The 16,565-nt window shown below is 39.5% G+C and overlaps 1 protein-coding gene across 1 annotated transcript in view; it reads right to left on the bottom strand.

The window, feature by feature from the left end:
- The window catches only part of LOC114649345 (kinesin-like protein KIF13B), a 664,407-nt gene that overhangs the window by 51,342 nt on the left and 596,500 nt on the right, over positions 1-16,565 (bottom strand). The window contains exon 37 of the mRNA XM_051924704.1: positions 8,180-8,304. Within this exon, the coding sequence (XP_051780664.1) occupies positions 8,180-8,304 (125 nt within the window). The remainder of the gene's footprint in view (positions 1-8,179; positions 8,305-16,565) is intronic.

Raw genomic sequence — 16,565 nt, 5'->3', positions numbered from 1 at the left:
CGTGGTGTAACGCTAAGATTTGCAGACTTAGAGCACAGCAGCCCTGCCGTGCCTTAGAGACCAGAGTTCGATTCCCCACTGGGAAGGAAGTGTTTTTTTTTTTTCTTTGTAACCTCAAACGGATATAAAATTTATAAATTGGCATACACTGTAAATCGTTAAGTTTAAAATGTCGATCGCGGTTATTTCTGTTGATTAATTCATGCTTTTTTACTTAAAGTCAGAACAGGAGCTTATTCAGCTTCTGATCTGACTCTAACAGCGCCACAGTATAAATTCACACCCGATCTGACGCTGTTTGTTTTCAAATAATATAATGTAATATAATATAATATAATACTTCGACGATGTTTTCTGATTGGTACTATTCGTGTCATAAAATGATTTCTTCAAAACGTCACATATATTTGTCTTTTTTTTTTTTTAAAATGTGCGTTGATCACCGCCAGCATGTTGTAGCACACAGCAACTGGCCACCTGCATGTTCTTGCGCGCACTGAATAAGTGCACTGAATAAGACAGCGCTATAGGCAATCATCAGATTTAAATGTTAACAGTTCACACACACGCAAGGATCGTCTTTCTTACTTTTACAACATGTGTACCTGTTACAATGTACTCACTTCTCTCTATGCTGTGGTTTCTATTACACACCTGAAAGAAAGACAATATATGTGAAAATATCATCGCACTAATGCAATATTATTTGAAAACGAACAGCGTCAGGTCGGGTGTGAATTTATGCTGGAACTGGAAATTCTCTGATGTGGAATCAGTTCTGTATGATTGTGGGCGTGGGTGTGAGTGGTGGACATAACTGGGAATTACTGTGAATGTGCATGGTGTTTTGAGATAATGAATAGAGCTGCAAATCACAGGTGCTTGTTCAGTGTAATAGGAACCATAGCACAGAGAGGTGTATACCCTGCAACAAGTACACATGTTGTAAATGTAGGAAGGGTGCTCCTTGGGTGAGCTATAGCGCATCTTTATGTGAAAACAGCAGTGTCAAATGGGGAGTGTCTGATGATTGCATATAGTGCTGCAGTTACTGCTCTTTACAATGCTTTCCTCTGCATGTCCTAGAGTACAAAAGAAACAGCATACAGCAACATGTGGGGACTGGCAAGATTGGGGAAAAAAAAAACACGCGATCTTATGTATTGTGATACACTGCAGAGCTATAGCGCGTCTTTATGTGAAAACAGCAGTGTCAGATGGGATAGAGAAGGATCCTGAATGCGACTGAGAGAATGAAAAGTGAATAAAAAAAAAAAAAAAAACAAAGCTAACCTTTACAAATATCATAAATTACACCAGCTGTTACAGACTGAAATCAAATGTATCCTTTTATTCTAAAATAGTAAAAGTAAGAGCAGTTCACTTCTCAAAAGGGAGTCTTGCAGGATCGAACTCGTGACCTCTTGATTCCCAGTCAGCAACTGATACTGTTGCGCCATGGCTGCAGTCGTAGTAAATATGTGTCAATGTCGCACACTAAGGCGGCTTTTTTTTTCTGCAGTTATATTTTTGAATAAAAGCGTACTTGTTCTGTTATATTTGTATCTTTCGTGAAAGTGTTTCTTTGATATTTGGACTTCAGGCTTCATACATTATATAGTTTATGCCTACATTTTGTCATTTACTACTAGAATATGAAAAACGTTTCTGTTTTAAAAATGTGTTTACACAGATTACTGTAGAAACGGAACACACATGAAATGCATGTGTTCCAAATAACGACCTATTATTTCCACTCTACAACTCTACTTCACTCCCAGATAATCAATCAAGGCATGAGCTAGGATAAGTTCGTGCACGTTCTAAGTCAGTGGGGGGATGGAATAGCCGGCTGCTTGCAGCTTGTCTTTATCTGCACATTTAGAAGACAAAAGACAATGGCAGAGAGGTGCAAACGGATTTAAGAAGCGATTTAAGGTGGGATGGATCTACGAGTTTTTTCATAGGCTCTGGTAATTCTAGTGTTAAATCCCTTCGCACCTCTCCATCAGCCTCTTTTGTCATCTAAATGTGTCAATAAGCCCAAGCAGCAACCAGCCTCCTATACCATCCCCCCACCGCCTCAGAACGGGCAAGATGTTCACCCAGTTCCTGTCTTGATTCATTATCTGGGAGTGAGCTACCCAGAATTGTAAGGGGAAATAATTTGATGTGTGTTTTGTGCCTACAACAATCTATGTAAACACATTGTTAAAACAGAAACATGTTTCATGTTTTAGTAAAAAATGACAAAATGTAAACATGAACTGTATAATGTGAGAAAGCTGATGGCCAAATATCAAATAAACACTTTCACAAAAGGTGCAAGTACAATACGACAGCTTCTGTGGTGCTGTGGTTAGAACTTCTAGAGTTCGAAACCAGCGCCCCGGCAAATTTACCGTTTTGAGTAGTGAGCTGCTCTTATTGTTAATATTACACAATAAAAACATACATTTGATTTGTGTATGTAACAGCTGGTGTAAATTTATAGCACTTGTAAAAGTTAGTGTTTTTTTTTTTTTCTTTCACTTTTATTCTCTCAGTCACGATCACGATATAACACCCACCCCCCGCCCCAGATCTGACGCAGTTATTTTTTATCTGAAACTGGGAATAACTGAAGATGTGAGTGGTGTTTTGAGACAATGGAACTGGAAATTCTCTGATCTGGAGGGATAAAAGCTGACACACAAACGCTGGTGAATCTGCCTTCTTTGTATCTCACCGTTACTTTCTTTTTTATTCAGTTTTATTGAGTGTTCCTGGTCACACTGAATTAGTATGCACCTTATGGTCCATGACGTCAAAGCCGCACTGACAAAATAAACAGTGACAAAGGTGTATATGATATTTGGAATAACTCATTTTATGACCTGTATAGTACAGGAAAGAATAGTACAGAGAGGTCAGTTCCGCACTATAAGCAATCATCAGATTCAAATGTTAACAGTTCCCACACACCCAAGGACTGTCCTTTCTACGCTTATGACATGTGTACCTGTTGCAATGTACACACTTCTCTCTGTGCTGTGTTACTATTACACTGAAGGGGCTGGGGGGAGAGGCGGTCTTGGAACAGGAGCTTGTCGATGTTGCATCCTCTTTTGCTTTATCCATCACCTTTTCTTTTAAGAAGCGACGATGAAGCTCCTCTGCAAGGTGAGCCATAAACACTCTTCTTTTCTCAGTGCCCCACCCCACCCCACCCCAGTGCATGTGCCTTGATTGCCACCAAGTCAATCATGTTATAGCACAAGGAACCGGCCACCTGCATGCTTCTGCTTGCACTGAATAAGCTCACACCTTCTGGTGCACAATGTCAGCACAGCACTGGGCAAAAAAAAAACAAAAAAACACACACACACACACACACACATTATATATATATATATATATATATATATATATATATATATATATATATATAATTTTGAAGAAATCACTTTATGACCTGAATAGTACCAATCACAAAACATCTTCGCACTAATGCAATATTATTTGAAAATGAACAGCGTCAGATCGGGTGTGAATTTATACTGGTGTTGTTTGTTAGGGTCAGATCTTAGGGCTTGGCGAGGGAGAGCGTGAACATCACTGAGAGAATAAAGCTGAAAAAAAAGCTAACTTTTACAAATACCATACATTTACAGGTGATCTGACGCTGTTCGTTTATTAGGAGTGGCCTGGGTGAGGTGTCTGATATGGCAGTCCAAACATTATAAAGTTCTTCCCTTTAAATTTCAGAGGGAGTAATATAGTCTTGCATGTTTTAATGACCCCATTGACGCATCGAATGTTCACATTGTCTGTGGTCTTTTAAGAGGTCTGCCAGAGCAAGTCATGGCGGAATACACAGAGGTCGCTACCAGAGTCCAACAGTGCCAAGAATTCCCATCCGGTCAACATAACAAAGACCTTAAAATTGTCCCTCCTTTAACCTCTTGGGGGACACTTGCAAGCTGCATATCTTGGCCAGACAGATGGTCATGGTTTGTATTTCATCACAGAGGCTCTCGTCTATCCCTGACAGGACTGCATCACTAGCGAGCTTTTCCACAATGCGCTCAAAAGTGTCTCCATGGATACAGGCTTGAATCAGGTCCACTAAGCCCTTGATCTGTCCTCGTATGGGGCAGTCCAGATCAATATGCTACAGATGAAACTGGTTCCCCTTAACCAGTGGGCTCACAGCCATGCGAAGGAGGATCTGTTGCTTCAGGAAGTCATAATCATCGAGCCTTTCAGGAGGGAGGTTTTGCATGACCTGTAAGGCCTCCCCAGTTAAAAACGCGGCCACAATAGCCGGCCTGGTTCCCCTGTCCCAGTGCATCAATGTTACTGTGTGCTCGAAGCAGAACAGGAAACACTCTGGGTCGTCTGAGGGAGATATCTTCACCAGCACATCCCTGTTGAGCGTGAAGACCAGAATGCCCATAGGAGCCTCATTTTGCTCTGCTGGTATTGGGATATCATATGCCTCTTGGGGTTCCATTGGTGAAAGACCCCACTCCTGGTGCTATGTGACGTGTAAGTCACTGTCTTGCACCACAAAACACGAGGCTGAGTCTCAGTACTTCAGCAAAACCACCTTTATTCAAATTGAAACAGGAACAGCGTGGTTATTTATTGTAGCAGGATCTACCACTCTCCTATACACAGACACAGCAAACGGGCATAGTCGGGGCCAGGTTTGTGGCCAAGTTATACCGTTCCCTGCATTTATAATGTTCCTTGCATCACCCATCGGTGACAGGCGCTTATAGTGTGATCTCGATTGGCTTGTAATTGCTTCCACAGCACGGTTGGGGGGGCGTGTCCTAAGAGAGTTCGGAAACCTCACAACATATTAAAATTCTATGGCATTTACAGCATTTTGAAAAGAGGAGTTTGGTTCTTATCTGCAAGCATTGCTTTTTAAAGCATCATTTGTTAGTTGCATTTCTGACATTTTCCTGTAGGAATGTAGAAATTTGTTTGGTCAGGAATTTATCCTAACTTTAACCTAAATTTGCTGTTTAAGTTTTTGAATCTGGAGATCATTATATTTTTGAGCCAATTCAAAGATCTATATCTTTTGTTTCTTTTTTCAGATGGATTAATTTTCTGTTAGTAGCTTTTGTTGTGTTTAATCTGACAATTTCTTTCTGATATGCCTGGGCCATACCACATACCAAAAGACACAGAATTCTTCAGATCCTGTGATGCAGGAAGGTAAACTATTATTTCCATGCTCTGGAATAGCCTTTTTCCCCACAGGCTATATGATATTGTATCACTACAGTGGTGTGAAAAACTATTTGCCCCCTTCCTGATTTCTTATTCTTTTGCATGTTTGTCACACAAAATGTTTCTGATCATCAAACACATTTAACCATTAGTCAAATATAACACAAGTAAACACAAAATGCAGTTTGTAAATGGTGGTTTTTATTATTTAGGGAGAAAAAAAAATCCAAACCTACATGGCCCTGTGTGAAAAAGTAATTGCCCCCTGAACCTAATAACTGGTTGGGCCACCCTTAGCAGCAATAACTGCAATCAAGCGTTTGCGAAAACTTGCAATGAGTCTTTTACAGCGCTCTGGAGGAATTTTGGCCCACTCATCTTTGCAAAATTGTTGTAATTCAGCTTTATTTGAGGGTTTTCTAGCATGAACCGCCTTTTTAAGGTCATGCCATAGCATCTCAATTGGATTCAGGTCAGCACTTTGACTAGGCCACTCCAAAGTCTTCATTTTGTTTTTCTTCAGCCATTCAGAGGTGGATTTGCTGGTGTGTTTTGGGTCATTGTCCTGTTGCAGCACCCAAGATCGCTTCAGCTTGAGTTGACGAACAGATGGCCGGACATTCTCCTTCAGGATTTTTTTGGTAGACAGTAGAATTCATGGTTCCATCTATTACAGCAAGCCTTCCAGGTCCTGAAGCAGCAAAACAACCCCAGACCATCACACTACCACCACCATATTTTACTGTTGATATGATGTTCTTTTTCTGAAATGCTGTGTTCCTTTTACGCCAGATGTAACGGGACATTTGCCTTCCAAAAAGTTCAACTTTTGTCTCATCAGTCCACAAGGTATTTTCCCAAAAGTCTTGGCAATCATTGAGATGTTTCTTAGCAAAATTGAGACGAGCCCTAATGTTCTTTTTGCTTAACAGTAGTTTGCGTCTTGGACATCTGCCATGCAGGCCGTTTTTGCCCAGTCTCTTTCTTATGGTGGAGTCGTGAACACTGACCTTAATTGAGGCAAGTGAGGCCTGCAGTTCTTTAGACGTTGTCCTGGGGTCTTTTGTGACCTCTCGGATGAGTCGTCTCTGCGCTCTTGGGGTAATTTTGGTCGGCCGGCCACTCCTGGGAAGGTTCACCACTGTTCCATGTTTTTGCCATTTGTGGATAATGGCTCTCACTGTGGTTCGCTGGAGTCCCAAAGCTTTAGAAATGGCTTTATAACCTTTACCAGACTGATAGATCTCAATTACTTCTGTTCTCATTTGTTCCTGAATTTCTTTGGATCTTGGCATGATGTCTAGCTTTTGAGGTGCTTTTGGTCTACTTCTCTGTGTCAGGCAGCTCCTATTTAAGTGATTTCTTGATTGAAACAGGTGTGGCAGTAATCAGGCCTGGGGGTGGCTACGGAAATTGAACTCAGGTGTGATACACCACAGTTAGGTTATTTTTTAACAAGGGGGCAATTACTTTTTCACACAGGGCCATGTAGGTTTGGATTTTTTTTCTCCCTAAATAATAAAAACCATCATTTAAAAACTGCATTTTGTGTTTACTTGTGTTATATTTGACTAATGGTTAAATGTGTTTGATGATCAGAAACATTTTGTGTGACAAACATGCAAAAGAATAAGAAATCAGGAAGGGGGCAAATAGTTTTTCACACCACTGTATGTCACTGACTGGATGCCCTGTTAAATTTGTGATGCTGTGCTGTTTGAGTGTTTTGCATTTGTCCTTACATCTTCTGACCCCCAACCCCTTTCATTTTTAAGTGCATGTTGCATTGTCTCCCAGCAGGAACTACATTTTAATCTTTGCTTTACAATTGTAAAAAGACAGAATGACAAAGTAAAAGTAAAAAAAAAAAATCAATTAAAAAGTAACGAAGTAAAGTTCACCAGGCACCCTTAACTTTAACAACAAAGCACTAAATTTGTGTTTTAGTGAATTGTCATAGGCTTGTTATATAAAGTCAACTTCCATTTCATATTAATTCTATATTTACTGTACCTAACAGATTATTTCCTTGCTATTGTCAAATAATTTCATCCTCTTAGTTTCAGGTTGTTTATATTGTATAACAATATTTTATTTAAATAATGAGTTTTACTCTATTTATTATAATACGAGGTGAGACACAAAAATAACTGGATTGGTTAAAAAAAAAAAAAAAAAAATTTATTAATGAATAGCAATATACTCCCCCTCCCGATCTCTACACCGCTCCATACGTATCATCCATTGACTAAAACAGTGCTTGCCGTTTCTGTCTTCACTTCATCCACTGAAGAAAAATGTGTTCCCTTCAGGTCACTTTTGATTTTCGGGAACAAGTAAAAATCACAGGGAGCTAAATAAGGCGAATAGGGAGGATGATCGAGGACAGGAATGTTTTTGTCAGTCAAAATTTGATTTTACGGAAAAAGCATTGGGCACGGGAGCATTGTCTTGGTGAAGCATCCACCCCCCTCTCGACCTGGGCATTGAACATCTTCCACATTTTCTTGTCCTTCTTTGACATGTTTGTGCCACTCAAAAACTTGAGTGCAAGACAAACTGTTATCATTGTACACTGTTTTTGTCATTTCATAAGTTTTGTGGCCATTTTGTTCAATTTCGCAAGAAATTTGATGTTGATTTGCAGTTCAATTTTTTCACCCAACATTTTAGTGGCAACTCGTGTAGCGACTGTTGTGCAAAACACTGACTGGGCTATTCACGGGATATACGTAGCTGGTCGGCGGTTTGAGAGGGCATGTAGGAGGGGATATAGTTCTATGATTCACGTTCGGCCGACATCTAGACGGTTTTCCAGGAAAGCCCCAAGTGGTTATTTTTGTGTCTCACCTCGTATTCTTTGACATGCAAAACAATATGAGATGGTGTATGTTAATTTATAGTACAAAATAAAAAATGTATATGTGGAAGTATAAAATAAAGGCCAAACCTGATGTAAAAGAGGAGAAGTTGTCAACTTTTTTTTCTCAGGTTGTACTGGGAAAAGGGACTTCATCAGTTTAGGCATTGAAGGCCTCTGTTGACTGAGAAGAGATGCAGCAGCTGCATGATTTCCTGCAAGAGATACAACATGAGAAAGTAAAATAAATGTTATTAACTAAATACCACTGTAATATATTCTGCTGTTTTTTAGTTTTCTTTTTATATCAGTGACACATAGCCTTCTGCTATTTTACACTTTAGAAGCAAAGTTGTTTTGTGCCACTACATGTGACAAGGCCATCCTCACCATATCCGCAGATGTGAAGGAAGTTGTTTGCTGACAAACACCTGTCCTGCAGGGGTGCCAATAACTACCAAGCAGGTACCCATGGTACAATGCCTTTGAAAGGTGAGAAGTACCATACTGCCATCCCCATATGTCGATGCTACCTTTGGAATTAAATATATTTATGTATTTTACTTAAAAAGTATATGAAAAAACTGAATAATAACATGCAGTATTCATGCCAAACAGAAATGCAATACAAAAGTCTAATGTATTTTAATTTACTCCTATTTGATCACACACTGAGCATAAAGCAAACTCACTTCTTTTCACTCAGTGTCTGCTTGGAGTGCAATCAGTGTCACGTGGTGAGGCAAACGGTGTCAACAACAGGGACAAGACATGTTCTGATTATGACTGTGTTCTGACAGTCAGTTACAAACATTTTTTCAATAATGTTTTCACTAAGCTTAGGTTTTTCAAACCTTTTTTTTTGTTCTTACTCATTGTAATAAATATTTCTTTTGTAAATTTCTTCTTTGGCTAAACAGAGATGTTGATGCTAAAAGAATAAAAATGGCCATAAATTGTTGACTTATAGTAGGTAGGCAAGCCTTGAATGCTCTAAATCAGCAGTGGGCTAATGAGGGCACTCCAGCAGAAAATGAAGCCAGCAGAAGCTCCACACTGGCTTGTCTAAAAGTGGAGCCATTAATCTGGCTTTATTAAGAGTCTTTTTTCCTACTAATGGAGTACATGGTAAAAGGTAAGACTGTAGCAACCAGCTGATAGGAGCACAAATTGATTGAGTGGAGCCAGTTAAGAGGCTGAAAGAAAAATCTCTATAGGCATCCTTTATTTTCCACAGCCTTCCGAAGAGCACTGTCCAGGCGCACTGCACCCCATGGTGCAGTTAAATAAAATAGTAGAGCCATAAATGACACAATAAACCAGTTTGTCAAAGGGCTCAAACTGCTCATCCTGCATGATGTCTATGTACCTTTTCTGTCTCTGTGCTTGTTATAATATTTTAATCTGTTGATACTGGTTGAGAACATATAGCCATGATTGTAATGCATCTTACCCCAATGATTAATTTGTGGTCATGTTAGGAAATGTCACATATTCCATTGCATACCGAGTCTAAAAGCAATAAATTAATTTCTTTTAAATGTGTATTTAAAAAAATCATGGAAAAATGAAATGCACAACATGAATATACATTGAATTGTAGTGTATTTTATATGCTGGATTGTATTTAATTTTGGCACAGACAGCTTAAAAAAAACATATAACAGCACCACATGTGCTTTTCCTTCCAGCAATAACAACTACAAGAAATATGGCCAGTGGTTTCATGTTTAAAATGTTCCAAGAGCTTTGAAGAAAGATTTTATTTTGATGGCAATCTATTTGGAACTTTTGTAGTACATTAATATCCTCATTCATTTATTTCAGAATTATAAAAAATTGTCTTCTAAATGACCGTTTCCCATGAGAGGATTTACATCCAATCATTTTAGGTCATTTTCTAACCCTCTTAAGCCAGACCAGGTTTGTATGGGGTGCTACAGCCTATCCCAACTAGCAGAGGGTGCAAAGCAGGAACAAACTCTGAACATGGCATCAGTCCATTACAGTGTGAGCACATGCACGCACCCACCCACTAGGGCCATTTCACCTAACCAGCATGTCTTTGGACAGTGGAAGGAATCCAGAGCGCATGGATGAAAAACAAGTGAAAACCATACAAACTCCCAAGATGTGAACCCTGGTCCATTTCTGAGAGACAGAAGTGCTAACACTGCACCACCATGCTGCCTTACATCCAATTAATATTTCTTAATGCGGAAACTAAATAAACATACCGAGAAAGCTATTTGATCAGCACCTCATTGGATAGAAATGGGAGGATTGGACAGAATAATTGTTTTAGCAGGTGCACCAAGCAGCAGTTCAGGAACTGGCTACAATAATTACTCCATTTCTTGATTAAATAATTAAAAAAGGTCAACTGAATCTACAAATACCATAATCACACTGTTCCTTCTTAAAGTAGAGGAAATGTTTCAACACACACGATTCATGTTCTCAAACATGAAAACACACCTCTAAAGAAAAAAATGAGTGAAGAGTCAGTTTAATCCATGCTAAATTTTAAGTTTTTCGAATACTGTATTCCATAAAAGAGTGCCATGAGAAAGTGCAATACTGGTCACCATCGGTACACATCACTCACCGAAAGGACAACTTTAGAAAAACAAAAATAGTTAAAAGGAACAAACCCTCAAACATTCCCACTGCCACTCTCACAACTGTAAAAAAAGCACCACCTAACATACTCTTGAATTTGAAAAATGTATACTGGCCAGTAAAGGAATAGGAAAAGTGAAAGATATTTTAAAAATTAGAAAGAATAGTGTTGGAAGGATTTGACACCCAAGGTGCTTATACTGTTTGTTTCATGATATCAGTTAATGAAGGCATTCCTTTGAAGTTTTGGGGGTGAGGTTGCCTTCTACCACTGACTGATGCTGCCTGGTAAATGTGTCTGGGTGACCTAGTGCTAATCAGACGGGCATGCTTGAATATTGCCAGTTGTGGTATTTGTCTGCACTAGCACTAGTATGTTGTATAGAAATGCTGGCAAACAAGATAACAAGATTAGAGATATTGATATTCTTGGAAGTAATGGTCAACAGGCAGAAGTGATGTTTATATGGTTGATAGAATTCCCCATATAGCAGATGGGGAATTGATGCAGTGAGAAAGCATGCAAAAAATGTTTTGTGAGGCATCAGAATCAACACTGAATATAGAAAAGAGAGAAAATTGTGGAGAAAGAAGGTGGACAGAGAAACTACAAAATGGAACAAAATTACAAAATCAGCTAAGTCACTAAGTCAAGTGAAATGTGAGTGAAATATTCTTTTAATAAGAGCAATTGGGTATTGTGGAAAAGAGAGGTGAAAAAGAGAGTGCAGGCAGGGTGGAGTGGGTGTAGAACAGTGTCAGGAGTGATTTGTGACAGACGGGTATCAGCAAGAGTGAAAGGGAAGGTCTACAGGATAGTAGTGAGACCAGCTATGTTTTATGGGTTGGAGATGGTGGCACTGACCGAAAAACAAGAGAAAGACCTGGAGGTGACAGAGTTAAAGAATTTAAGATTTGCATTGGGTGAGACAAGGATGGACAGGATTAGAAATGAGTACATTACAGGGTCAGCTCAGGTTGGACAGTTTGGAGACAAAGTCAGAGAGGCGAGATTTCATAGGTTTGGACATGTGCAGAGGGGAGATGCTGGGTATATTGGGAAAAGGATGTTCAGGATAGAGCTGCCAGGTAAGAGGAAGGCGCCTAAGAGTAGATTTATGGATGTGGTGATTGAGGAAAACGCAGAGGACAAGAAGATATGGATAAAGATGATCCACTGTGGCGAACCCTAACGGGAGCAGCCGAAAGAAAAAGAAGAATTGTATTGCCTATGCAGCTGCACTTAGCAGCAGACTTTATACCACCAAGAAATACTGGGAGACAATAAGAAACTTATTTGTTTTTTGTGGGGATGAAAGTGTGGGAGCGCAAGAGAGGAAGTAGTAAGAGGAAAAGGGAGGAAAAAAAATTTCCCATCCTCTACAAATTGTTTATTTTTAAGTATACTGCCATAATCACAAATGTGGCATTGAAGAAAGAAGGGAAAATGGCAGACATGATGAGATATTTATTTGATATAACCAGTGATTAAAATTTGTGCCTTGGTCAAGCTTATTAGTGTGTGAACTGACTGTTCAAGTAGCTAACCTGTGCAGCTGGGTTTTACCACCCACCCCTTGTGATATGTGCCCTAGGCAAATGTGTAATTCGTCTTAATGGAGGCACTGGCCATGAGTATAACATTAACATTTGTAAAATTATACAAACCAGTGTTACAAACAATATTGCTCAAATACCCAAAGCACCATAAGAAATTAGAGACTGACCAATATGCTCTCCCAATCTGTCTACTGACTTTGTAGGAAGAGTCACCAGAGACATCAATGTCACTGCCATGGAAAGTAAACCTCTCAACACAGTCAACATTCTTTCTGCAGACAGACACACTGCTGATGGCTATGTCCAAGATATCATTAAAGGCCTAGAACTTGGTTAATTTCCAGGTCACTCACAAGTCCAGACACTCGGACCCTCACTCAGTCTATTGAAAGCACCAATCAGAGCATCCAATGACTATGCAAAGATCACAGCATCGTTGGCAAGGTCAAGACCAGTGAATCTATCTTCACCAATAGATGTCCCACAGTCACAGGACCCCACGACCCTGACCAACACCCAGTCCATGCAAGCATAGAACAATGTAGGAGCAAGAACACGCCCTTGACAAACCCTAGAATCAAATGGGAAAAAAAGCAGAGGTTCTGCCTCCACTCTGCACAGCACTCACAGTACCAGTATACAGGCTGGCCATGACATCCAGCAACTTCGGGGGATGCCGTGAAGTCACAGGATGTCCTACAGGGCACCACGATCAAATGAGTTGAATGCTGTATGAAAATCAAGAAAGGCTGCAAAGAAATCACCAATATTCACATTTGCGCTTGATGAGAACTCTCAGTGCCATGATGCAGTTGATGGTAGACTTCTTAGGTGTAAAACCAGACTGCTCCGATCACTGGTAGGTGAGCAAGTGATCACAGATCCTATTAAGGATGACTTTAGCAAGGATCTTACACAGCACTTAGACCAGTGTTATCTCCCTGTAGTTGCCACAATCCAGGCGATCATCCTTTCCTTTCCAGAGAAGTACAAGTCCCATTTTCCAGTCAGTTGGGATGATGCCTTTCTCCCAAATGAAAGCAAAGATTGCTTGCAATGCTAGGAGGACAACCTTACCTTCAGCCTGGAGAAGTTCACCCTGGATACCACAGATCCTTTCAGCCTTCCCTAACCTCAGATAGTTCACCACCTTTACAATCTCTGTGAGACTGGGTGGTTCACATCTAATTGAAGGATCTGCTTCAAGAACCATGGACCCAGAGATGTCTAACATCCTAACTGGAGGATCAGCTTTTAACAGCTGCTCAAAGTAGCTAGCCCAGTGAGTCACAACTGCAATGTCATCCGTAAAGACCGTTCCATCAACCGCCCTGCCTGCGACTGTTCGAAGAACAGATTTGGATGTGTGTAATTCTTCAATTCCTCTGTAAGCAGGATGTAGGACACTAGACCATAGATGTTGTGTCTTATCTGCCATCAGAGCCCTTGCAGCCATCCTTCTCAGTTCCTGGTACAGACTGAGATTGCCATCAAGCCAAGTGCTGTGACTCCTCTTGATCTCGAAAATATCCCATATTCCCTGGATGGTAACCCAAAATCCAGCCACAGTCAAGGTCAATTTCACAACACAGATGCCACACGGAGAGGAGCCACTTGGCAATATTCATATTCATTAGCAGTTTCCGGTTTGTCCCAGTGAATCCCTGAGACAATGTAAGCATTTTTTTTAGATATCACATAGACTTTGCATATACTCTAACTCTTATTTATTTTATATTCTGTCATTTTCCTTTTAAACATCCTTTTCTCTTAGACCTACCTATTACACTAGACTACAACTGTGAAGTCCACAAAAGCACAAAATAAAATCTTAAATAATACTTACCAACAGTTCCTGAAACATCGAGCCCGATCTAATACCGATGCCCCCAAAGCAAATTATATTAATACCTAAAACTCTTTCAAGTACCTGAAGGTAAAAGCTGCTCTTCCTAGCCCTTCAGAGATCTATGAAAATTACTGAATGTTGCCTTGAGTATTTCTATAAGAAGTATGGGGTCACAGTGTCTTGCTTACACTGATCATATCAAAAAATATATGCTTTAAATGCTACTAGATCAGCTTATTTTTCTGTTATTACCAATAAGGAAAGAAAGAAACCTAGTGCTCTTAAAAAACTATAAATAAGCACCTACACCCTACATCAGCAACACGGATGATTTTCATCTTTTTTTTGTCAATACTGACAATATAAATTAGCAACTTTCATCATGCCCCCAATCCCATATATTGTCATCAGTTTTAGGCATAATACTCTAATCAAATATTTATATGCTGGATATTGAATATAAATATAATATGTTAATATTTGTAATCTGATTGAATACTCTCAATATTTTATGAATTCTTTTAGAACCTGATATATAGCCTAGTTCATAAACATGGTATAACAAGTGTAGCCACAAGGGGTGCACCAGCTCCCCAAACCTGACACAGACAGAGACCAGGCACAAGGCCAGCAACACAAAAAGGTTTAATTTTGATGTGGGAAATGTTTCTCCAGTACATAGTACAATAAAGCACTGAACACAAATAAAGTATCACACTGCACTTTGCTTTCTTTTCCTCTTTCTGTCTCCTTCCGCCTCCACTCCTCCTCCAGCAAGCCTTGTCTTCCTCCTAACTCTGGCTCCCCAAATGAAGGCAGGTGGCTCCTTTTATGCTGCACTTGGGAGTACTCCCGGTGGCTCATTAGCACTCCCAGGTGGTGTGTAAGCCCAACAAATTAGGGCTCTGCAGCTCCTCATGGCAGCCCCCACGGAATCTTAACAGTGCTGTGCCAAACTCCAACTCCCATGGAGCCCTGTGGGAATCTAAGGCACCACTGCAACCCAGGGGGGCTGCCATCTAGCACTCTGGGGGAGGCAATGCCCTATGCACATCTGCTCCCCCGGTCCTTCCTTTACAATGGCATCCTGACAGGGAATGGGCCCTGGGTGTCCGTCACACAAATTAAATATCTTTAAATTGTTCCTTGAAATGTATTTCAGTATCACATAAAACAGAAACTCTGTTTTAACTGTTCATCAAAAATGATGGAAACCACCTTTTAATAATAAAAGTTGAATATTTGAAAAAAAAAAAAAAATGACCGTAGCTTAAATTGTTTTAGCCATTTCACATTCTCGAGTTGTTCTTCTTTCAAGAAACTAGCATAAACAAAATTATCATTAGAAAACAAAGTCAGGTTATACATATTTAACATTACAAATAAAAATATTTCACTGCGATTATAGTATTTGCATATAATCAACACACAGTCTCACAAATATTTTAAATCTCATCGAAAAATAGCACTTTACGCATCCTGTTACACCTTGAATTGCTTTGACCACTTTTTTTTTTTTGGAGCCAGTTTTTCACAGGAAAAAGGGTGCACATATAACCCACCCTATTACATGGGTCCCACAATCCTTGCTGTCTATAGCGCTGCTAAATTTAAATTCTTTAAATTGATTGGTGGGAAAATAAAAACAATGGATAGCCTAAAAGACAAAGAATTGAAAGTTCAAAAAGATATTGTGTACAGTGAGTATAACAGTTTGTATACAGAATTAGATTAAAAGAAAATGATTAAAATGGAGATATTAAAGGATACAGTAAATTTGGTATTTTTCAAGTTATTTCTTCATAATCATGGTATTTTACTTTGCCACATGAAAGTGCATTCTAAAGTAAAGCATATTTTATAAATTTAAAAAAATCAATGAGTCCGCCTTATGTTTTATAATGGACTGTATGGGTACTAGGGTCCCATTATAAAGAACAACCTTAAAATTTACCAAATACATCCACTTTTCACTCCAAGCCACCTTGTGGTTTTTCAAGCTACTTAAAATGTCTGGAACGGTACCTCACTTAGTTTGAATGGCTGCATCTGTATTTACTGTTTACAATGTCTTCAGTAACCTTCCCTTCTATAAGTAGGGTTGGGTTTCAGAAACTTAGGTATGTTGACATGGTCCCCATTGCTTCTCCACTCTACACCACACATTCAGAGTGTAAGTTATCAAGGGTGAAGATATAGTGACTGAGAATTAATTTTATTGGAGAAAATATGAAAGCTGATAAGGGTCTGATGGGGGGCACACTTCAGTTTCAACAGGCAGACATGGGGGAGAACTGTGGGAGTTGGAGAAACAGGTCAAAATAGGCCATAGTATAAATGGTCTATGATAAATCTCAAAATCTAGAAGAGATATTTCCCCCTTTGATTAATTCTGTAATCAAGATGGAGAGTTGAAGGCTAGGTCTTTTTTGTTCCATAAGAATA

Source organism: Erpetoichthys calabaricus, chromosome 3, assembly GCF_900747795.2.
Source record: "Erpetoichthys calabaricus chromosome 3, fErpCal1.3, whole genome shotgun sequence".
Taxonomy (NCBI): Eukaryota; Metazoa; Chordata; class Cladistia; order Polypteriformes; family Polypteridae; genus Erpetoichthys; species Erpetoichthys calabaricus.
This window is presented reverse-complemented; position numbering and strand designations above follow the sequence as displayed.